The following is a 24,552-nucleotide window of genomic DNA, read 5'->3' as shown; positions in this document are numbered from 1 at the left end:
TATCGTGTGCTAACCAGTTAAAAAAAAAAATTTACCTGAAGCTTGATAACCGTATTTAGTTAGCAAAGTCTGTTAACAAAAGCTTCTCATCCGAAGCCTATTAACCGTTTTTTGTTTTTTTTTTGTCAAGGCGCTGAAACCTGCAGCCAGTTTAGACGGGTGTGTAGTTCTGAAGGACATAGATGAAGTGGTTGTGTTTACATTTGCTTGTCTCTCTCTCTCTCACTCTCACACACACACACACACACACACGAACGCGGGTCAGGAAAGTGTAAAGTAATGAAATTAGGCGAAGGGAGCAGGATGCAGAAACAAATGACTTTCTGTCTTTCTGGTGCCCCTGTTCACCTAGCAGTAAAGAAGTACCTGGGAGTTAGACAGCTGCCATGGGTTGCTGATTGGGGATGTGTGTATCCGTTAGAAATATATGAAATAGATTTGGTAGAGGAAAATAAGTCGAGTCATTAAATTAGACAACCGAGTGAATGGAAGGCGGGGTCCAAGAGCTAACAGCTTGATCCTTCAGGCACAAATAGTAAATACTAATAGTAAACACAAAAGCACACACACTCGTCAAGGGCATCAAGCTTATGATTAAACATTGTGTTTATTTCCATATATATATGTGTAAGGTATACATATATAGGGAATACATATTCTATACAGTAAAAGGAACCCATTAAGAACGACCCGTGTAACAATGATACGTATTATATTTCACTATGTATCGTTATGTGATTTCTTAGTTGTGAATAGTGGGAGCGAGTTTCGGCTCTAGGACCTCGCCTCATGGCTGTAGAATCTTGTGTACTTATAACTATCAAATTTCCAGTGCCCATACTTGTTCTTGAAGCTGCGACTCCCCCTTCTGTTGTCTCTCACCTGGAAAAGACTTTGTCCAATTTGAATGCGTGCACTCACCTAATTTGTACTCACCTATATGTGCCTGCAGGATAGAGCATTGACTCTTGGATCCCGCCTTTCGAGTCATCGGTCGTTTACAGCAGTGACTCCTGTCCCATTTCCCTATCATACCTAGTTTTAAAATTATGAATAGAATGTGCTTCCACAACCTGCTCCTTAAGTGCATTCAATTTTTCCACTACTCTCACGCTAAAGGAAAACTTCCTAACATCTCTGTGATTCATTTGAATTTCCAGCTTCCACCCATGTCCCCTCGTTCTGTTACTATTCCTTGAGAACATTTCGTATATTTCCACTCTGTCAATCCCCCTAAGTATTTTGTATGTTCCTATCTTATCCCTCCTCTCCCTTCTTTTGTCTAGTGTCGTAAGGCTAGGTTCCTTCAGGCGCTCTTCATACCCCATACCTCGCAACGCTGGGACGAGTCTTGTAGCAAACTTCTGAACCTTTTCCAGTTTCCTTATGTGTTTCTTCAGGTGAGGACTCCACGATGGGGTGGCATACTCCAAAACTGGCCTCACGTTGGCTGTGTAAAGCGCCCTAAATGCCTCCTTACTTAGGTTTCTGAATGATGTTCTAACTTTTGCCAGTGTAGAGCTGCTGTCGATATCCTATTTACATATGCTTAAGGAGTTAGATTAGGTGTTACGTCCACTCTCAGGTCTCTTTCTCGAGTGGTCACAGGTAGGCAGTTCCCCTTCATTGTGTACTGTCCCTTTGGCCTCCAGTCACCTAATCCCGTTTTCCATAACTTTACGTTTGCTCGTGTTGAACTCCAGTAGCCATTTCTCTGACCATCTCTGCCACCTGTTCAAGTCCTCGTGGAGGATCCTACAATCCTCATATGTCACAACTATTCTCATCAACTTCGCGTGTGTGTGTGTACTCACCTATTTGTGATTGCGGGGGATTGAGCTCTAGCTCTTTGGTCCCGCCTCTCAACTGTCAATCAACTGGTGTACAGATCCCTGAGCCTATTGGTCTCTATCATATCTACATTTGAAACTGTATATGGAGTCCGCCTCCACCACATCACTTCCTTAATTAATGCATTCCATCTGTTAACTACTCAGACACTGAAAAAGTTCTTTCTAACGTCTCTGTGGCTCATTGGGGTTCTCAGTTTCCACCTGTGTCCCCTTGTTCGCGTACCACCCGTGTTAAATTTATCTTTATTATATGTATTTATTAGTGTATGTGTGTGTGTGTGTTACCAAACAATCACTACGGGGAAGTGAAGTTTTGTTCTTTATGCCCCGTCGACTAAGTTTCTTGTACCTGTTGCCTTATAATTTAACTTTTAGTTCGATTTAATTCATACGAGTATTTCTATACATTTCTACCATTCATTTGCATTTCCAGCTTCCCTCTATTTCTTCTTGTTCTACTTGTTCTCAGTTTAAAGAGGCTACCCTTACCTATTACCGTAAGTATCCTGTATGTCGTGATCATATGTGATTTATTTTAGACGCATGAGCTATAAGACAAATCACGGGTAGCTATTCTGACCATATAATCAAACAGCTCACGTTCATTTATTCAATTCCTCCTCACTGCTAATATAACTGAGTAAGCTTGAAGATCGTACATTCTAGACATTATTTACAATACTTCTTCATCAAAGTCCATCACCGTTTTTTATGAGTTTTGGACACGAGGGAAAGGTTGGTTTCGTGGTTCCTGGGAGAGTGTGTGGTAGTGTGAGGTAGGTGGTGAGCGGGTGTGTAGAGACAGGGTTGGCGTGTGGGGTCAGTCAGCAGGATTTCAGGGACGTTTGTGAATTTTATTACTGTGTCAGGTAGTTTGTGTGTACTCACCTAGTTGTGCATGCGGGGGATGAGCTCCTGCTCTTTGGTCCTACCTCTCAACTGGCAGTCAATTGGTGAACAGATTCTTGAGCCTATTAGGCTCTATCCAATCTATATTTGAAACTGTGTATGGAGTCAGCCTCCTCCATATCACTAATTAATGCATTCTATTTGTTAACTACTCTGACACTAAAAAAAAAAAATTTATAATGTCTCTGTGGCTCATTTGGGTATTAAGTTTCCACCTGTGTCCCTCATTGTGCGTGTAGGGGGTGGGGTGGGGTGCGGGGGAAGGTATTGTCTCAATAATCTTAATGTGCATTGTTGTCACTGAAACGATAATGACTTCATAACGCAGATGATGACCAGCCATGCTTTTGAAGAAGTGAAACAGTGAAGAAGTGAAACAGAATAGAAGGAATACATTATAGAATATAAGTGATACTGGAGATAATAATAGTGATCCAGGAGAGAATAGAAGTGAATCTGGAAAGAATAGAAGTGATACAGAAGAGAATAGAAGTGATACAGAACAGAATAGAAGTGATACAGAAAAGAAATGTTACTGGAGACAATAGAAGTGTTACAGGAGACCAAAGAAGTGATACAGAAGTGTTATATAAGAGAAAGGAAGTCATACAGGAGAGAAACCTTAACGGCTATATTAAATGATATATTAACGATATTGATCACAGATAAATGTGTGTGACGAAAGTGTACAACAGCGCTAAGAAAATGATTTATGTTTATGCAAGTTAAATAATGTTTCGGAAATAGTACGTCTATTCTCTTTCTGATGTAGAACAAGTCAAACTAAATATATGGTGAAAAAGCTAAGATAAAGTGGAAGATGGGGTGACGTAAAGATGCAACTGAGGGAGGTTAAGAGGTTGATGAATTCTGGGAGTGAAGAGATAGGTTAAAGACGCGGCTGAAGAAGATTGTAATACTAAGGAACAATAGAAAGTCGAGTCTGAACTATGCGAGTCATGCAACGCTAACTGCAATTAAGCAAATGTTTCAAATACCAGGTCAGGAACAAGGGATCTGCGACCATCACGACCTCTCAACTAATACCTCTCATATTGTAAGTTATGGTCCCCAACGTACAGATTATTAAATCCTATGAAACTTTGCGGCTTACATATATATTCACACTTTCTATGCCTCGGTTGGTTAGGCGAAGTGGTTTGCTTGGGATCTTACCTTTCTGGCTAAGTTAGTATACTGTATTTTCTACGTTATCGCACCTCCGTGGTACATGAAAAGATTGGGAAGACCACCGCTGATCCCAAGGAATGTCAAGTGAACTCTCAAATAGGGAGAGAAAGAGAGAGACAGACAGACAGACAGACAGAGACAGAGGGAAAGAGAGTAGTGAATCTTCTCGGATCCCAACAAGGACCAAACAAGGGTCAAGGAGACCCGTGATGGGTCCTTGTTGGGTCAAGGAGACCTCTTGTTGGACCCTTGTTAGCTCAAGGAGACGGAGCTTACAGAGCTGAACCCCCGCAACAAACTCAACTAGGTAACAAATATAAACACATAAAAAAAATGAAGACCTTATCGGGGTACCTCTGGAGGCACGCGGGCCCATCGTGGCTAGATACGACTCGCATCCTAATGACTGGAGCCTGAAAACGGCTCGCTGTGGGGAGTCACTGAGGGAATACTGGCAGAGAGAGATTGGTGTGAAAGACGAATTATATGCAATAGTATTCAATTAAATACAGACTCCCGCATTACGAAGAAGAAAAAGCGGAAAGGAAGAAGAAGAGCAAGAGGAAGAAGAAGAAAAAGAGGAAGAAGAAGAAAAAGAGGAAGAAGAAGATTAGGAAGAGGAAGAAGATTAGGAATAGGAAGAGGAAGAAGAAGATTAGGAAGAGGAAGAAGAAATGAAAACTAGAAATCCGCGAAAGAAGAGAAGGAATCGAAGGAAGAAGAAAATAGTGCTTCAGACATTAGGTGTTAATGGCCCGGGATGGAGGCGCCTCAAAGCATCTTAAGCCAGTCAAGACAAGATGTCTCCCAGGCCTCCAAGTCACACATATGCGTATTTAGCAGTAATATTCATGTTAATCACTGTAAGGAGAGGAAGAATTAAGTAATAAAGATCATTATATACTTATGTATATATATATATGTATATATAATATAATAATAGTAGCAATACTACACAGAAAACCTTTGAAGCGACTCATATACACATCATTTAAATGTGTTAGTTTCTGTACCAATTGGTAAAATGTCTGTTCAATGTCCTGTTTCAAAAAATGTTGGTTAAATGTCCATCAGGACCCGTTATGTAAATTCCCACTGGTGAAATACCTTACTCTTATGTACCTCTCGGCCTTGATACTTAAAAACATTGCAAATCATACCTTCCCTTCCAGACCCCACCACTAGTACCCCTACCACCCACCGGCCAGCTGACCCGTCGACCTGCCCACCAGCCTTCCCCTGCTACCCGTCCTCATGCCCTTGGTCGGGGTATATATACGGCTCCTATCACCAGCTCCTAGACATCCTCCGCTCATCCTCACACCGACAACATGAAGCTCGTGAGTACTGGACAGGCTCATTTCTCCTTGCAACACCTCTAATAAGGTGTTGAGTTTTATATATATATATATATATATATATATATATATATATATATATATATATATATATATATATATATATATATATATATATATATATATATATATATATATGTATATATATATATATATATATATATATATATATATATATATATATATATATACACATATATATATATATATATATATATATATATATATATATATATATATATATATATATATATATATATATATATATATATATATATATATGTATATATATATATATATATATATATATATATATATATATATATATATATATACACATATATATATATATATATATATATATATATATATATATATATATATATATATATATATGACGGAAAGATTAAGACAGGAATTTCCTTAAGTACTTTCGTGTTTAATAATACATTTTCAGGAGGATCCATCTGAAGATGTATTATTAAATACGGAAGTACTTAATGTAAAGCATTTAGCAAGTGTAAATTACAAAGCTCCAGGGAGAAATAAGAATCAGTTACAGGCTCGTAGCAAATCCTTAACACAGAAGCTACTTGTGCCCATCGATGGTTAAGTTATTGGGAAGCTGCAGTTAGTATGGCCCGCTGGTGACTCCTTTGTGTAAAATAATTATGTCAAGTCGTTCCTACTGACTGCCAATAAGGTCTTTTGGGAACATCGAACTCAAGAGGGATAAATTTGGGTACATAAATCAATTAACAAATTTACAGAGATATTTTCTCATTAGTTAAGTTTGAAAACTTTAATCGGTATCACACAATGTTAATTTAAACGGAATATAAGGTCTATAGAATCAGTAAGGTCTGAATGCATAGGAGAAAATATCACGTTCATGTGATTGCAATTTGTACATCAAAATCTTCAAGAAGTATTTACTACCCTGTCACCTGACAATCGCAGGTTCTGCTCGCCCTCTTGGTCGCCCTGGCCGCCGCCGCCCCTCGCCCTGAGCAGGACGCAGAGACCTTGGTGGACGAGCGCGAGGACAACGGTGACGGCAACTTCAAATACCAATTTGAAACCAGCAATGGACTCGTCGAGGAACGTGTCGGCACCGTTGGCGCTGAGGGCCAGAGCAACTTCCAAGGCAGCTACAGGTATGCAAATCCTCCTGACTCACCTTCCATTCGAGTGACTACTTTTTGTTTCTGAATAATTACACAAAACATTACATGTTTGTACGCCAAGAGATCCCTCTCTACAATATTTTATGTGTTGCATCTCTTCTCAGATTCACTCTTCCTGACGGCACCGTCGCCGTGGTCACCTACGTCGCCGACGAGAACGGCTTCAGGCCCGAGTCCCCGCTGATCCCCACGCCCCACCCCCTCCCCGCTCATGCCCTCGCACAGATCGCCTTCGCCGAGGAGCAGCGCGCTAGGGGCATCACCTTCGAGAAATAAGGAGGATATTGACCTACTCTACGACGACTCTGCTAACGACCTTTATGTACATACTTTACTCTGGACCTCCAACTTGTCCTTCTATCCTTACATAAGCCATCGGAATAACCCGTTTAAAATAAATTGAATCATCTGATAAAACTTTCTTTTGTTTACCAACCTCTGCTAATGAGCATCATTATTATTATTAACTAAAATTACTATAATTATCAGTACGGGCCTTGAGGATTATATATATATATATATATATATATATATATATATATATATATATATATATATATATATATATATATATATATATATATATATATATATATATATATATATTAGTTTTTTTTGGTAGCAGTCTTTCCTGTAGACATATATTATTAAATATGACCGAAAAAGTAAGATTAATAATTCTAACACGAATTTTCTCAATCCTTCGTACATTTCTTTTCACTGTTGGTGGTAATTCAAAAATCAATTCTCCAAAATTCATTTTTATTTCTAGTCTGACGCGACACGTGCACGTTTTGTAAAACTTATTACATTTTCAAAGACTTTAGTTTACAAATACACAACTGAATAGAACTTACACATCTCTGATTTTGTTTATATCTACATTTGAGTGAGGTGGATGGGGTGAGGTGGCATTAATAGGGTATTAATTTCATCAACACAAGACAGAACACGAAACAATGGGTATTGAAATGGAAGTGATTGTGGAAAGCCTATTGGTCCATATTTCTTGATGCTTCTATATTGGAGCGGAGTCTTGAGGTGGGTAGAATATAGTTATGCATTAATTGGCTGTTGATTGCTGGTGTTGACTTCTTAATGTGTAGTGCCTCGCAAACGTCAAGCCGCCTGCTATCGCATTATCTATCGATGATTTCTGTGTTGTTTACTAGGATTTCTCTGGCGATGGTTTGGTTGTGGGAAGAGATTATATGTTCCTTAATGGAGCCCTGTTGTTTATGCATCGTTAAACGCCTAGAAAAAGATGTTGTTGTCTTGCCTATATACTGGTTTTTTTTGGAGCTTACAGTCCCTAAGTGGGCATTTGAAGGCATAGACGACGTTGGTCTCTTTTAAAGTGTTCTGCTTTGTGTCTGGGAAGTTTCTCATCAGTAGGGTGGCCGTTTTTCTGGTTTCATAGTAAATCGTCAGTTGTATCCTCTGATTTTTGTCTGTAGGGATAACGTTTCTATTAACAATATCTTTCAGGACCCTTTCCTCTGTTTTATGAGCTGTGGAAAAGAAGTTCCTGTAAAATAGTCTAATAGGGGGTATAGGTGTTGTGTTAGTTGTCTCTTCAGAGACAACTGCTGTAATGAGCATTCATTTAGGCCCCTTAACTCGACGTTTGGTTCATCCCACAGCGCGAGTTCTGCTTACCAAAAATGGCCCACTAGATACTCAAATTAGTCGCCGAAGCTTCAGCGTTCAAGCCGAAGAAGCCGAAGCCAACAACGGCTTCTCCAATGGTTTCGTCGAAGACATCATAAGAAGGAAAGTGAAACGCCATGCAACCTCTGAAGAGACAACTAACACAACACCGTATTATGCTTCTCAAGTTTAATTTACATAACAAGAGGTGCGGTAGGTGACTACCAGACATAATTCTTTTGCATAAACACGACAATTTCGACGCTCTTACCACCCGAAATAGGAACAATATTTTTTGGAACACATTTTGGCAACAGACTGGAGACCAAATCATAGTAAATTCAGCAATTCAAATACAGTATTATGCAAATATATGGCTAATAACACAACAGTATTCAATGAAAGCAAATAAATTCCTACAGTATTACAAATTATGCAAATTGCAGTTATATTTTATAAACTCATAAGTAAACACTTACAAGTGACGTGTAAAACTAAAACAATAATAATAATAATAATTATAATAATAATAATAATAATAATAATAATAATAATAATAATAATAATAATAATAATAATAATAATAATAATAATAATAATAATAATAATAATAATAATCACACAGAAATCATATTAACGTGATATATATCAATTAGGAAATCCACTAGGGATATAGGTTTGCGCTCACCTATGACCACGCATTATCACACCGCATATTCTACCACTAGACCATCACTGACTTGCCAAAGTCCAGCGGTAGAGTACGCAGCCTGGCAATGCTGTGGTCGTAGGTTCACACCCACGCATAGGCCTAATGGATTTTCTCCAAATTAATAATAATAATAATACAAAGAAATCACAGTGGTGTGATATATCAATGAGAAAATAAATTGGGACAGTGAGGTGGCTTGAATCGCGTTCTAATGATACCCAGGTGCTCGACTTAACCCACTCGGTCACGATAGGACAAAAGCCCATCAACCCGGAACTCATTGGGAACGTCTGGAGGACCCAACTAGTGTCACAACAAGTATTTTACGAATGCCCCGCTTATACTCTGGTATGCGGGTAATAATGTTCCTTCAGGACGAAAAAGAAATTACATTCACTAGAACGCTGGTTCAAATCACCTGATTGCCTGAAAATATTTGTTCTATAACAATGGGTAAAGGTATACAGTTTGTTTAGGAATTTAAAAGGTAATGTGGCATGGCACTTTATACAAAATCCTACTAATTTAGCAAATTTGCCGGTGCCAACGAGGAGTCCCCCCTCACCTGTAGTGAGTACTGGTTCCCTTCAGACAATCCAGTAAGTAAATACCTCCCCTCATTTTAGCACTGTTTGTATACTAACCTAAGCATTATTTAATCTAATCCATAATACATACGGTAAACCTAATCTAAGCTAATCTAAACTAATCATATACATCCTAACCTATGATAAACTTAACCTTAACTAATCATATCCATCCTAACCCCTGATAAACCTAACCTTAACTGAGCATATCCATCCTAATCTATTATTAACTTAACCTAACAAAAATGTAATCAATCCTAACCTAACCTAACCTTGCCTATGCTAACTTCATTCAAACAAGCTCCAGGCCACTTACAAACGAACGTAAACACGTTTAAGACAAAATTTCATACACTAATAACTATATACAGAATAGTTCTTACAATCTTAAGCATAGTATTGCAATATGTTATTGAGACAGGATGCTTACGACAACAAATTATCCACTCGAGGGACTGAGAAGGACGTTGGCGAGTGTGCACCACAGGCCTCAGGACCAGAATTCTTTGACCTTGCTATCTCCCTTCCTTATTCAACCTCAAACCCGAGACCTCCCCTCGCCCCCACCACAACTCTCACTCTCCACACAACCACCCACTCGACCCACCTACCCAAAATCCCACCTACCCCGCGTCCCAGGAGCCGCCCCCCGCCTACCTTGCCGCATGATGTGGGTATATAAACAGCTCCCCGTACGCAGATGTCAGGCCTCTTCATCAAGTCCCCTTACCAGCAACATGAAGCTTGTGAGTACAGTGTTGGACAGCGTCACGGCTGCGTAGTATGACTATTCCAGCATACACAGTGATGTATTATATATTCTGCAAGGATTTATTAAGAAATTGATAAGGACATTTCGAAGCATATGTTCGTTTTGTAGCTTTCAAATAGAGAACGAATCTTGAAGTGACTATCAATTCCCGCTTGATCAAAAGCAACGCTTTAAGGTATATTTTCTTAGAAGTGAAAGATAGAAAAGATGATGAGCTATTTATTCAGTTGAATATGAATGTTTGCTGCGATCAAAATTGGCTTTCAGTCATCTGATTGTCAGGGTGATAAGAGATTGATAGAAGTTAAGAACACCCGAATATATTAATTAACGTATATATATAGATATGTTCAGCAAGTCAAGATTGAAACTTGCCCTCAGTATCATGTAAAATTAAGCAGAATTGAGAGTTCGATTTCTTAGTAAGGAGTAAGAAGGCACAAGAAATATTTACGGGTCTTTCCTGACGGTCACAGGTTCTGCTCGCCCTCTTGGTCGCCCTGGCCGCCGCCGCCCCTCGCCCTGATCAGGACGCAGAGACCTTGGTGGACGAGCGCGAGGACAAAGGTGACGGCAGTTTCAATTACCAATTTGAAACCAGCAATGGACTCGCCGAGGAACGTGTCGGCACCATTGGCGCTGAGGGCCAGAGCAACTTCCAAGGCAGCTACAGGTATGCAAATCCTCCTGACTCACCTTCCATTCGAGTGAACGCTCTTTGTTGCATAATAGTTACAATAAATATTATAAGATTGTACGCCAAGAAATCCCATTATGACAGTATTTTATGTGTCGCTTCTCTTCTCAGATTCACTCTTCCCGACGGCACCGTCGCCGAGGTCACCTACGTCGCCGACGAGAACGGCTTCAGGCCCGAGTCTCCGCTGATCCCCACGCCCCACCCCCTCCCCGCTCATGCCCTCGCACAGATAGCCTTCGCCGAGGAGCAGCGCGCTAGGGGCATCACCTTCGAGAAATAAGGAGGATATTGACCTACTCTACGACGACTTTGCTAACGACCTTTATGTACATACTTTACTCTGGACCTCCAACTTGTCCATCTATCCTTTCATAAGCCATCGGTATAACCCGTTTAAAATAAATTGAATCATCTGATAAAACTTTTTGTTTACCAACCTCTGCTAATGAGCATCATTATTATTATTAACTATAATTACTATATATATATATATATATATATATATATATATATATATATATATATATATATATATATATATATATATATATATATATATATATATATATATATATATATTTATATATATATATATATATATATATATATATATATATATATATATATATATATATATATATATATATATATGCGAACAAGCCTGAATGGTCCCCAGGACTATATGCGACTGAAAATTCTCACCCCAGAAGTGACTCGAACCCATACACTCAGGAGCAACGCAACTGGTAACTACAGGACGCCTTAATCCGCTTGACCATCACGACCGGACATAAGGAAGTGATAGTCGAACCTATTTGAACCACTTTCCCGCCGGCACTCGAATGGTAATCTTGGGCATAGCATTTTATCAAATCACCTGATTCCTTGGGGCACACATGAGGAACACAAATGCGAACAAGCCTGAATGGTCCCCAGGACTACAGCAACACAACTGTAGTTACCAGTTGCGTTGCTCCAGGGAGTATGGGTTCGAGTCACGTCTGGGGTAGTTTTCAGTCATATATATATATATATATATATATATATATATATATATATATATATATATATATATATATATATATATATATATATATATATATATATATATATATATATATATATATATATATATATATATAATACTCAAGGCTCGTCCTGATTTTCTCATGGATATATCACTTTAATGTGATTTCTTTGTGCAATGAGAGAAGAGCGTAGGAGGTAGAATTCCTTGAGTACAAGCCAGAGTGGATAAGGGCACTGAATGAAACCCTGATTAGTCTTCAATGAAAGCCTCAGGCACCCTAAAAAGTTCATTTGAATTGCAGTTTGTAAATGCGTTACCATGTCGTGGTGTCGTGGTTTAGAACGGTTGCCTGGGAGTTTGAATCATGTACATGAGTGCATGGTTTGAATCTTCGTCATGTCCCCTACTGATCTTCTCATTGATAAATCACGTTAATGTGATACCTTATGCAATAATAATAGTAACGACAAAAATAATAATAATAATAATAATATTAATAATAATAATAATAATAATAATAATAATAATAATAATAATAATAATAATAATAATAATAATAATAATAATAATAACGATAATATTATTAATATAATATATTCTTGTAGCACAACAAAAAAGTAGTCTGAAATTGGCAATGTAAGTCGTAACATCCTTAATGGACGTGCAGTGCCACTTGCAGCCGCTCTGTTAGTAAAAATCTATAGGTCAGCATCCTTCTTCTCAGTTGCTGGAAAGATCTTTATAAAAATCTTAGTTTTAAGACTAGGAAAAACACCCTAATAAATATTAAATGCTAAATAACAACCAATTTGGTTTTAGAAGTAAAGGATGCACATCAGATTTGCTACTACTCTAGTTGACCACAAAATAGAACTTGAAAATATGTCCTAACTTTTAATGTTGTTGGAGTACTGGATAACAAATCATTGATATACACTCAAATTACCCTATTACGTTAGGAAATTGATAAGAATCTGTCCTTAGGAAGACGTGATAGAATTAAGAAGCCAAATGCGCTAGGAAACTAGCTTATCTACGGATGGAAGCGAATCATCAAGACACTTAAGGATGTATAACCTCTACAGCTCGCAAATCTGATCTATAATGAAGCTCTCACCAAATTTGGGATTTATGTCTACAGTTTTACCTGAAGTTGTTAAGAGATAATTCAAGATAGAGCCGAGCAACTAGAGAGATGTAAACTTATTTTATCTGACCCAGTGCCGTACATCCAGACTCTCCAACACAGAAGATATGTGGCTAGTCCGTGTTTTCTACAAAGTTCACAGAATGTAACCCTTTACCCTCCTCCGTATTATGCTTCTCAAGTTTAATTTACGTAACAAGAGGTGCGGTAGGTGACTACCAGACATAATTTTTTTGCATAAACACGACAATTTCGACGCTCTTACCACCCGAAATAAGAATAATATTTTTTGGAACACATTTTGGCAGCAGACTGGAGACCAAATCATAGTAAATTCAGCAATTCAAATACAGTATTATGCAAATATATGGCTAATAACACAACAGTATTCAATGAAAGCATATATATTCTTACAGTATTACAAATTATGCAAATTGCAGTTATATTTTATAAGCTCATAAATAAACACTTACAAGTGACGTGTAAAACTAAAACAACAATAATAATAATAATAGTAATAACAATAATAATAATAAAAATAATAATAATAATAATAATAATAATAATAATAATAATCACACAGAAATCATATTAAAGTGATATATATCAATAAGGAAATCCACTAGGGATATAGGTTCGCGCTCACCTATGACCACGCATTATCACACCGCATATTCTACCACTAGACCATCACTGACTTGCCAAAGTCCAGCGGTAGAGTACGCAGCCTGGCAATGCTGTGGTCGTAGGTTCACACCCACACACAGGCCAAGTGGATTTTCTCAAATTAATAATAATAATAATACAAAGAAATCACAGTGGTGTGATATATCAATGAGAAAATCAGTTGGGACAGTGAGGTGGCTTGAATCGCGTTCTAATGATACCCAGGTGCTCGACTTAACCCACTCGGTCACGATAGGACAAAAGCCCATCAACCCGGAACTCATTGGGAACGTCTGGAGGACCCAACTAGTGTCACAACAAGTATTTTACGAATGACCCGCTTACACTCTGGCCTGCGGGTAATAATGTTCCTTCAGGACGCAAAGAAATTACATTCACTAGAACGCTGGTTCAAATCACCTGATTGCCTGAAAATATTTTTTCTATAACAATGGGTAAAGGTATACAGTTTGTTTAGGATTTTAAAAGATAATGTGGCATGGCACTTTATACAAAATCATACTAATTTAGCAAATTTGCCCCCTCACCTGTAGTGAGTACTGGTTCCCTTCAGACAATCCAGTAAGTAAATACCTCCCCTCATTTTAGCACTGTTTGTATACTAACCTAAGCATTATTTAATCTATTCCATAATACCTACGGTAAACCTAACCTAAGCTAATCTAAACTAATCATATACATCCTAACCTATGATAAACCTAACCTAAACTAATCATATCCATCTTAACCCCTGATAAACCTAACCTAAACTGAGCATATCCATCCTAACCTATTATCAACTTAACCTAACCAAAATTTAATCATTCCTAACCTAACCTAACCTTGCCTATGCTAACTTCATTCAAACAAGCTCCAGACCACTTACAAACGAACGTAAACACGTTTAAGACAAAATTTCATACACTAATAACTATATAGAGAATAGTTCTTACAATCTTAAGCATAGTATTGCAATATGTTATTGAGACAGGATGCTTACGACAACAAATTATCCACTCGAGGGACTGAGAAGGACGTTGGCGAGTGTGCACCACAGGCCTCAGGACCAGAATTCTTTGACCTTGCTATCTCCCTTCCTTATTCAACCTCAAACCCGAGACCTCCCCTCGCCCCCACCACAACTCTCACTCTCTACACAACTACCCACTTGACCCACCTACCCAAAATCCCACCTACCCCGCGTCCCAGGAGCCGCCCCCCGCCTACCTTGCCGCATGATGTGGGTATATAAACAGCTCCCCGTACGCAGATGTCAGGCCTCTTCATCAAGTCCCCTTACCAGCAACATGAAGCTTGTGAGTACAGTGTTGGACAGCGGCACGGCTGCTTAGTATGACTATTCCAGCATGCACAGTGATGTATTATATATTCTGCAAGGATTTATTAAGAAATTGATAAGGACATTTCGAAGCATATGTTCGTTTTGTAGCTTTCAAATAGAGAACGAATCTTGAAGTGACTATCAATTCCCGCTTGATCAAAAGCAACGCTTTAAGGTATATTTTCTTAGAAGTGAAAGATAGAAAAGATGATGAGCTATTTATTCAGTTGAATATGAATATGTTTGCTGCGATCAGAACTGGCTTTCAGTCATCTGATTGTCAGGTTGATAAGAGATTGATAGAAGTTAAGAACACCCGAATTTAATAATTAACATAAATATATAGATATGTTCAGCAAGTCAAGATTGAAACTTGCCCTCAGTATCATGTAAAATTAAGCAAAATTGGGAGTTCGATTTCTTAGTAAGGAGTAAGAAGGCACAAGAAATATTTACGGGTCTTTCCTGACGGTCACAGGTTCTGCTCGCCCTCTTGGTCGCCCTGGCCGCCGCCGCCCCTCGCCCTGATCAGGACGCAGAGACCTTGGTGGACGAGCGCGAGGACAAAGGTGACGGCAGTTTCAATTACCAATTTGAAACCAGCAATGGACTCGCCGAGGAACGTGTCGGCACCATTGGCGCTGAGGGCCAGAGCAACTTCCAAGGCAGCTACAGGTATGCAAATCCTCCTGACTCACCTTCCATTCGAGTGAACGCTCTTTGTTGCATAATAGTTACATTAAATATTACAAGATTGTACGCTAAGAAATCCCATTATGACAGTATTTTATGTGTCGCTTCTCTTCTCAGATTCACTCTTCCTGACGGCACCGTCGCCGAGGTCACCTACGTCGCCGACGAGAACGGCTTCAGGCCCGAGTCTCCGCTGATCCCCACGCCCCACCCCCTCCCCGCTCATGCCCTCGCACAGATAGCCTTCGCAGAGGAGCAGCGCGCTAGGGGCATCACCTTCGAGAAGTAAACTGGAGATAAATGGCCTCCTCTATGACCTTGATAACGACCTTTACGTATATATTCAACCTCAAACTTCAACATGTCAGTCTATCCTTACATAGTCCATCGGTATCACCTGCTTAAAATAAAATCTTATGAATATTTTTGCACCTATGCTTATACCTTCCTTAACTAATATCTGAGAACTCATTACCAGTAATGAAACTTTCAATACGATCGAGAAACTAAACATATACGCTACATCATGATTTTAACAATCTAATATTAATAAAATAGGATGTCTGTCATTCTCTGTCCACGCTTTGAGGACAGACGCATGGGGCTTGCATCACTAAATTTTTCAGTAGGGAGATTGATGCCAGTTTTGGGACAGTCATTTGTGGGGTTGGGGTCCACCCCCCATATCCCCGTCCCCTCTATACATGAAATATAAATTATACCAAATTCCTATATCTCTATATCCGCATTAAAATTTATCCCGCATATTATTTTCAAAGGGATGTTTAAGCGTTGGGAGGGAGGAAATTATTAAAGAAAAAGCGCCAAGCCATTACGACTATATAGCACTGCGAAGGGGTTAGGATATGGATTTGGGATGGGACGGAGGGAAGGAATGGTGCCCAACTACTTGGACGGTCGGGGGATTGGGCGCCGACCTGTATGAAGCGAGACCGTCGCTCAACCGTCCAGCCCAAGTGTTTGGAAGCTACTAGACTGAAGAGAAATCTAGCTAGAGTACGACGCTTGCGCGTGTAGGTAAGATGGTTACAGTAATGCCGATAGTGTGTAGTGAAGATGGCTACAGTGATGATGGTCGTGTGTGGTGTAGATGGTTACAGTGATGAGGGTCGTGTGTGGTGTAGATGGTTACGGTAATGAGGGTCGTGTGTGGTGTAGATGGTTACAGTGATGAGGGTCGTGTGTGGTGTAGATGGTTACAGTGATGTGGGTCGTGTGTGGTGTAGATGGTTACAGTGATGATGGTCGTGTGTGGTGTACATGGTTACAGTGATGAGGGTCGTGTGTGGTGTAGATGGTTACAGTGATGTGGGTCGTGTGTGGTGTAGATGGTTACAGTGATGATGGTCGTGTGTGGTGTACATGGTTACAGTGATGAGGGTCGTGAGTACTGTAGTTGGGCCATACGTTTTTCACCCGAGCCGCCCAGGTACCCAAGCTTGTGTTCCATATTAATAAAAAATATGATTAGAACAAAGGTTGCTACTGGTAAACAGGTTATGGATACTTCATCTTTAGATAACGAAAAGAGGAAGAACAGCGTCCTCCGGGTAGTGTAATCCAGGGAAGTAAACAATGGTAAGGACCAAGGTACTGTACCGGCGGAAGGTATTCCAATGAGTAGTGTAGACTATAATACTGTTCCCCCAGATTAGTTTGCCCCAAGGTAGTGTATTTCAGGGTATAGTGATCGGACCAAACATGAAGTTAATCGTAACTCTTAAACAGATGATCTCACACTTTGCTTTAGACATAAAAGATAACGTAAATCACATCAATAAAACGCTCATAACTATTACATACTGGAAACAATGAGAGCAAGTTAACGTTATCCCCCAAAATAATAAACTCCGGCAAACAAAAGCTCGACATGTGAAAGATGGCGCAGCTTAACGTGATAGGAAATTTGCATGTCTTAAGAGGGTCGTACATCACCGTGAAGCAGGTAATAATTATCAGAAGACGTCACACCGGGAAGACTGTAGCCCCGTCACCGTGACGCAGGGAAGTGTTCAACACAACAGACCCACAAACTAGGTCAGTCATGATTGAAGTTCCAGAAATTTATGATTGCTGTCCACGAACTAATTCACATTTTAAGGAAAACGTTCACGACAGTACAGGTATTTAATATGGTCTAAATTTAAACCACTCGACCGAATACCGCACATTTAGACTTTTCTACAAAGATGAGATGTGGCTTGTTGGTGTTCATTTTACCTAATTCCCATATGCGTTCCCTACTCTGAGCTTCTCCCCACCATCCTTCCTTGAGAATAAAATACCCCCTTCCCCCCCCCCTCCTCCCCCCCTCCCCCCCCCAAAAAAAAAATGTTCACCTATAACCAGATACATGTTCCCTGTGCAAGTAAAGAGTAGTTTAGACGCTCGTTTCACCAAATTATGCATAATTCAGAAACTTGGGTAGTCAACTGGCCCGCAAAAAGCAACAGCCCGTTCTCAGACAAAATCCATTTCATCCAGCGGTCGACCCCAAAGTCGCATTCAGCAATTATAATATTCTGTTCATTGTAAACGGGAATTTTCTCAAATATAAATTAATATTATTATATATTGGCAGATTGTTTATATTTAGGCATTGGTTAGGTTAGGTGTTTAGGTTCTGTTGGCGATTATTTGCAGTTGAGTGTGTAAACCGTTTTACATTCACAACAAGGGGTCTGCGGGAGCCTGGAATGGACCTTGGCCTTTGTTTATGAGGTCGGGCTGAAAAGCATAGTCTCTCTATCAATTCAAGTCTCGTAAACATATGGCTAATAGCATAAACTCGAATCCTAGCAGTTTCTTCATACCCGAACTACTGCAACAGAAAACGTTCATATTACCACATAACCAAAACGTAAAGTACAAGAAAAAACTTGTTAACTAATTAATAATAATAATAATAATAATAATAATAATAATAATAATAATAATAATAATAATAATAATAATAATAATAATAATTTACAAGGAAATCACATTAACATGTTGAATCAGTAAGAAAGAGTGTACACGGGTAATGTGTAACGACTTGATGTCGTATCAGCTCGAGGCCTCAAGACCCTTTAGTGGTCGTTTACAAGACAACAGCAATGATCCTATAACAATCATTGGTCTATTGGTTATGGTACTCTGTACGCCAAGGAGTGATCCTGGGCAGTGGGCTTCGAATCTTGATCGGGTCAATTGGGTTCATAGTGATTAGTGGCTCGTGCCTTCACGCAGCTTTTGTGGCACTCACACACACATCCATCCATGGTTCCATGGCGGGCAGGAACCATGGATGCAGTGTGCGTTTCCTCTCTGTATTGCTACACTAAGGCACTGAAAGAGGAAGCTGATAGTTCTGAGGTCTTTTGCTGTTTCAATTAGCTTATTATGAGAAGGATTAAGACAGAGGAGGAAAGCATGAGGCTTCAAGAAGACCTGGACAAACTGAAGGAATGGTCCTAGAAATGGTTGTTAGTGTTTAACCCAAGCAAATTTAATGTAATGTAGATAGGTGTAGGCAGCAGGAGGCTAGATACAAAGTATCATTTGGGAGATGAAATTCTTCAAGAATTAGAGAGAGAGAAAGACCTGGGGATTGATGTCACACCAAACCTCTCCCCTGAAGCCCATATCAAAAAGACAACCTCAGCGAGCCTGTGTGGGTGTGCTCACCTATTTGTATTCACCTATTTGTGCTTGCAGGATCGAGCATTGACTCTTGGATCCCGCCTTTCTAGCCTTTGGTTGTTTACAGCAATGACTCCTGTCCCAATTCTCTATCATATTTAGTTTTAAAATTACGAATAGAGTTTGCTTCCACAACCTGCTCCTTAAGTGAATTCCATTTTTCCACTACTGTCACGCTAAAAGAATACTTCCTAACATCTCTGTGACTCATCTGAGTTTCCAGCTACCACCCATGTCCCCTCGTTCTGTTATTATTACTTGTGAACATCTCATCTATTTCTACTTTGTCAATTCCCCTGAGTATTTTATACGTTCCTATCATATCCCCCCTCCCCTTCTTTTTTCTAGCATCGTAAGGTTCAGTTCCTTCAGGCGCTCTTCATATCCCATCCCTCGTAACTCTGGGACAAGCCTCGTCGCAAACTTCTGAACCTTTTCCAGTTTCCTTATATGTTTCTTCAGGTGGGGACTCCATGATGGCACGGCATACTCTAAGACTGGTCTCACGTAGGCAGTGTAAAGCGCCCTAAAAGCCTCCTCACTTAGGTTTCTGAATGATGTTCTAACTTTTGCAAGTGTAGAGTACGCTGCTGTCATTATCCTATTTATTTGTGCCTCAGGAATTATATTAGGTGTTACGTCCACTCTCAGGTCTCTTTCTCGAATCGTCACAGGTAGGCAGTTCCCCTTCATTGTGTACTGTCCCTTTGGTCTCCTTTCACCTGATCCCTTTTCTATGACTTTACATTTACTTGTGTTGAACTCCAGTAGCCATTTCTCTGACCATCTCAACAACCTGTCCAGGTCCTCTTGGAGGATCCTACAATCCTCATCTGTCACAACTTTTCTCATTAACTATGCGTCATCCGCGAACATTGACATGTAGAATTCCACTCCTGTAAACAAATCATTTACGTAAATTAGAAATACAATTGGTTCAAGCACCAATCCTTGAGGTACTCCACTCGTTACTGTTCGCCAGTCCGACTTCTCGCCCCTTACCATTATTCCCTGGCTCTTTCCTGTTAGGTAGTTCCTTGCCATGACAGGGCCTTTCCACTTACTCCTGCCTGCCTCTCAAGTTTGAGAAGCAGTCTCATGTGCGGCACTGTATCAAAGGCCTACGTGTGTGTGTGTGTGTGTGTGTGTGTGTGTGTGTGTGTGTGTGTGTGTGTGTGTGTGTGTGTGTGTGTGTGTGTGTGTGTGTGTGTGTGTGTGTGTGTGTGTGTGAGTGTGTGTGAGTGTGTGTGTGTGTGTGTGTGTGTGTGTGTGTGTATGTGTGTGTGAGTGTGTGTGTGTCACATTATTCATTAATATGACACCAATTACATTATTATTAACAGAATATACCTCAAACAGTGTTTATGTAGGCCAGACGTAAATATATGAACTTATGTATGTAGTTAAGCATTCTAAAAGCACTACAATCACTTCTGTGGTTGATTGTTCAGTAAATCACTGAAGTATATGTACAACAGATCTCCAACACTGTTTATGAAGGACAGAAGAGCAGTGATTGACAGCACACGGTCCGTCACCGGTCAATAAATGCACAGTACACTACAAGGCGAGTATACACTATAAGTCTCATTACGAGTCATTGAATATACACCACAGGGTTCATCAACAGCCAGTGAGTATACACTACAAATATCATCACCAGTCAGTGAGTATACACTACAAATATCCTCACCAGTCAGTGAGTATACACCTCAAGGCTCATCATCAATAAATGATTATACAGAACAGAGGACAACATATATCATAACTAAGTATACAACTTAGGTTTCATCAGCAGTTAGTGAGTATATATCACAAGGTTCATCACCAGTCAATAAGTACCCCGTAATCTACAAGATGAGCATACACCACAGGTCTCAGCACGAGTCAGTGAGTATGTGCCACAAATGTCATCACCAGTTAGTGAATATATACCCCTCAAGGTGAGTAAACACTACAAAGGTTTATCCCCGGTCAGTGAGTACACACCATAACTCATCACCAGTCATCCCACAGCTCCTCGACCTTGCCTTCTCTTCCAAGTCCCGACACCTTCCCCAGCAACCGCTGCAGACGCTCCTATACTTGACCCACCTACCCGTAGCTGCTGTTGATGGTCGAGGGGGTATATAAACCGCCAGCCCAGGCACCAGCAGTCAGACGTGCTCAGCTAACCCTCACACCACCAACATGAAGCTTGTGAGTACTGGGCAGCAGCAGACAGTTGTTTATTGCGAGTCGTTCACGACAGCACTGGTGCTGCTGAGACATACTGAGACCGGCTTTGTGAATTGTTCTTTTTCTTGAAGATCTGAAGGAAAATGTTAAGGAGATGAAGGAATTAGAATTGATAAAATCTATAGCTATGAAAGGGTTATCAGTTTGACAGTCTATCCCTCTGTGAATAGACGCAGGGCACCTGACAGCTGAGTGGACAGCGCTTCTGATTTGTAGTCCTGAGGTTCCGGGTTCGATCCCAGGTGGAGGCGGAGACAAATGGCAAAAAGTTTCTTTCACCCTGATGCCCCTGTTATGTAAAGTAAATAGGTACCTGAGAGTTAAACAGTTGCTACGGGCTGCTTCCTGGGGGTGTGTAACAAAAAGGAGGCCTGGTCGAGGACCGGGCCGCGGAGACGCTAAGCCCCCCGAAATCATCTCAAGGTAACCTCTGATTGAGGTTGCGGCCTGACGCCTTGGGCTAGCCTTCATAAACTTTGCATGGTGACTGGTTTAGTCCGTGAATGGTCCTCGGCATGTCAAGGGAAATCTTGCTATATAAAAGACTGCATTTTCGTTAAGATAACATTTATAAAGGAAAAGTCGTTAAGTGTAAAGAAGGTGGTGAAGGATATGGAAACTGTTGAAGAGTAGGGAAGGTGGTGAAGAGAAGGGAAGATGATAAAGGAGAGGGGAAATCGATGAAGTGTGCAGAAGGTGGTGTAGCGTAGCGAAGTTGATAAGGGATTGGCAAGGTGATGAAATGCAGGGAAGGTTGCGAAGGAGAGGGAAAGTGTGGCGGTGTGTAGTTAAGATGTAGTTAAATTTCCTACAATTCATTTTGAAGCTTTGGTGTCCGTCACCCAAGCTAAGCTTTGTACTCTTTCTAGTAAAGTTATATACAGATTTGGATGTTAGTTTAGTCCTGTAAGTTGTTCTCAGTGTCATATATGGATAAACAGTATTTAGAAGAAGGAGTGTCAGTAATATAAGCATCCCAACCAATCCTCCGGAAATGATAGTACTTAAGTAACTATTTGGTCGAAGGTACTGATATGTAGAGATGAACTACCAGCAAACCAATGTCTGTACTATTAGTTTTATAGTCCGTAAAAATATTGCCAAAAATTATACTTAAAAATTCCTTGGCATAGTAGAACACGTATATATATGATATATTTGGCCGAAGAAAACTTGTATTCGGCTTTGGATTACTAGGAGAGGTTCGGTTAGGATATGATAGGTCCTATATTTATGTTGCAGTTAAAAAGGTTTCTGGTTTGTTCACGTTTAACAACAAATAGTCAACTTTCTGGTGGTGCATCACGTACAAATTTGTACTTTCGACTACATTACGATAAGTATTTTCAGTATAGGAGGGTGAACTGATTAATTCGTATGGTATATCAAGATATCTACTACAGTCTCTCTTGACGGCCGCAGGTTCTGCTCGCCCTCTTGGTCGCCCTGGCCGCCGCCGCCCCTCGCCCTGATCAGGACGCAGAGACTTTGGTGGACGAGCGCGAGGACAACGGTGACGGCAACTTCAAATACAAATTTGAAACCAGCAATGGACTCGCCGAGGAACGTGTCGGCACCGTTGGCGCTGAGGGCCAGAGCAACTTCCAAGGCAGCTACAGGTATGCAAATCCTCCTGACTCACCTTCCATTCGAGTGAACGCTCTTTGTTGCATAATAATTGCATAAAATATTACATGTTTGTACGCCAAGAAATCCCATTAACACAATGTTTTGTATGTATTCCTTCTCTTCTCAGATTCACTCTTCCTGACGGCACCGTCGCCGAGGTCACATTCATCGCCGACGAGAACGGCTTCAGGCCCGAGTCTCCGCTGTTGCCCACGCCCCATCCCCTACCCGCCCACGCCCTCGCACAGATCGCCTTCGCCGAAGAGCAGCGCGCTAAGGGCGTAGTTTTCGAGAAATAAATCGTAGATTAGTCAAGTTATTGACTATTGACATGACATCCTGTGATCTTCGCAATATTTCCCCTTCTATTCCATGTATTTAACTCGATCACAGAGAAAGTTTGCTTTTCTGTGCATCACTATTCCAGCGCACTATCTAGGGTAACCTTGTGTTAAAATAAAACATTTATGCAAAAAATTATACTATGATTTTCCTTTTCTGATGTCGTCTCCCTCACTGGAGGCTTTGTCTGCTGATATTTTTAAATATATAATCTACAAATATCAGAGGAAGTGAAATGCTGTGAAACACATAACATGGTATATGAGAATGATATATGAGAAAACACGTATAATCACAAACACATATATTAGCTCTGTATAAAAATGATTTCTGGGAAGTAGGTGTTATTTTCTGATTGTTAATGTCTGTAAGGTAGAGAAAATAGATTTTAATTCCCCTAAAACTTCCTTAATCCTTTGCCTCAGCTTAGGGAAGATACCTGAAGGCTGCGAACTTGGGAAACATTATGTCACAGCTTCAAATAGGGAGTCAGCAGCCTTCAAGTTCCTTCACGTTGCTGTCTTAGGCAAAGTTCAAAGCACTTCCCGCGCCTCCCTCCCTCCCTCTCTCCCTTCCTCTGGTGTGATGGTTCTTTATATATCGCCGGAGGAAATGATGTTGGTCGAGTTAGGAGTGAGGAACTGATTCAGAGGTATAAAACAGCCATATAATTAGTTAAGAGCAAGGGAGGAATCTTGATCATATGTGGCATTCTTCTATGAAAGGGAGTTGGAAATGAATGGTCGTCGAGGGCACTTGGTGTCAATTGCCTGCTGGAAAGATATTGGAAATCAAATGCAATATCTTTCATAGATAACTGGGAACACTTCTATGGAAGAAATGA

The 24,552-nt window shown here is 40.1% G+C and overlaps 4 protein-coding genes across 4 annotated transcripts; all 4 read left to right on the top strand.

Moving 5' to 3' along the window:
* Positions 1-5,237: 5,237 nt before the first annotated feature.
* Positions 5,238-6,915, top strand: LOC123772324 (cuticle protein AMP1A-like). The gene is made up of 3 exons (XM_045765414.2): positions 5,238-5,293; positions 6,272-6,468; positions 6,603-6,915. Exons 1-3 carry the CDS (start codon positions 5,285-5,287, stop codon positions 6,772-6,774), a joined length of 378 nt encoding a protein of 125 aa, XP_045621370.1. The 5' UTR covers positions 5,238-5,284; the 3' UTR covers positions 6,775-6,915.
* A 3,184-nt stretch (positions 6,916-10,099) lies between these two features.
* LOC123772199 (cuticle protein AMP1A-like) lies at positions 10,100-11,340 on the top strand. Its single transcript, XM_045765263.2, has 3 exons — positions 10,100-10,193; positions 10,696-10,892; positions 11,028-11,340. Exons 1-3 carry the CDS (start codon positions 10,113-10,115, stop codon positions 11,197-11,199), a joined length of 450 nt encoding a protein of 149 aa, XP_045621219.1. The 5' UTR covers positions 10,100-10,112; the 3' UTR covers positions 11,200-11,340.
* A 3,675-nt stretch (positions 11,341-15,015) lies between these two features.
* LOC123772200 (cuticle protein AMP1A) lies at positions 15,016-16,223 on the top strand. The gene is made up of 3 exons (XM_045765264.2): positions 15,016-15,078; positions 15,583-15,779; positions 15,915-16,223. The coding sequence occupies exons 1-3, from the start codon at positions 15,070-15,072 to the stop codon at positions 16,084-16,086; spliced, it is 378 nt and encodes a 125-aa protein (XP_045621220.1). The 5' UTR covers positions 15,016-15,069; the 3' UTR covers positions 16,087-16,223.
* Positions 16,224-21,602: 5,379 nt separating this feature from the next.
* On the top strand, positions 21,603-23,828 carry LOC123772325 (cuticle protein AMP1A-like). Its single transcript, XM_045765416.2, has 3 exons — positions 21,603-21,698; positions 23,160-23,356; positions 23,494-23,828. The coding sequence occupies exons 1-3, from the start codon at positions 21,690-21,692 to the stop codon at positions 23,663-23,665; spliced, it is 378 nt and encodes a 125-aa protein (XP_045621372.1). The 5' UTR covers positions 21,603-21,689; the 3' UTR covers positions 23,666-23,828.
* The last annotated feature ends 724 nt before the right edge of the window (positions 23,829-24,552 follow it).

The sequence above is a fragment of the Procambarus clarkii genome, chromosome 69, assembly GCF_040958095.1.
Source record: "Procambarus clarkii isolate CNS0578487 chromosome 69, FALCON_Pclarkii_2.0, whole genome shotgun sequence".
NCBI lineage: Eukaryota > Metazoa > Arthropoda > Malacostraca > Decapoda > Cambaridae > Procambarus > Procambarus clarkii.
Note: the sequence above shows the minus strand (reverse complement) of the source record. Positions and strands in the feature narration are given on the sequence as shown.

Coding starts and splice junctions, on each gene's coding strand:
- LOC123772199 (XM_045765263.2), top strand. CDS start 10,113: ATGATGTGGGTATATAAACAGCTCCCCGTACGCAGATGTCAGGCCTCT. Junction 10,194..10,695: donor TTACCAGCAACATGAAGCTT/GTGAGTACAGTG, acceptor TGACGGTCACAG/GTTCTGCTCGCCCTCTTGGT. Junction 10,893..11,027: donor AACTTCCAAGGCAGCTACAG/GTATGCAAATCC, acceptor TTCTCTTCTCAG/ATTCACTCTTCCCGACGGCA.
- LOC123772325 (XM_045765416.2), top strand. Junction 23,357..23,493: donor AACTTCCAAGGCAGCTACAG/GTATGCAAATCC, acceptor TTCTCTTCTCAG/ATTCACTCTTCCTGACGGCA.
- LOC123772200 (XM_045765264.2), top strand. Junction 15,780..15,914: donor AACTTCCAAGGCAGCTACAG/GTATGCAAATCC, acceptor TTCTCTTCTCAG/ATTCACTCTTCCTGACGGCA.
- LOC123772324 (XM_045765414.2), top strand. Junction 6,469..6,602: donor AACTTCCAAGGCAGCTACAG/GTATGCAAATCC, acceptor ATCTCTTCTCAG/ATTCACTCTTCCTGACGGCA.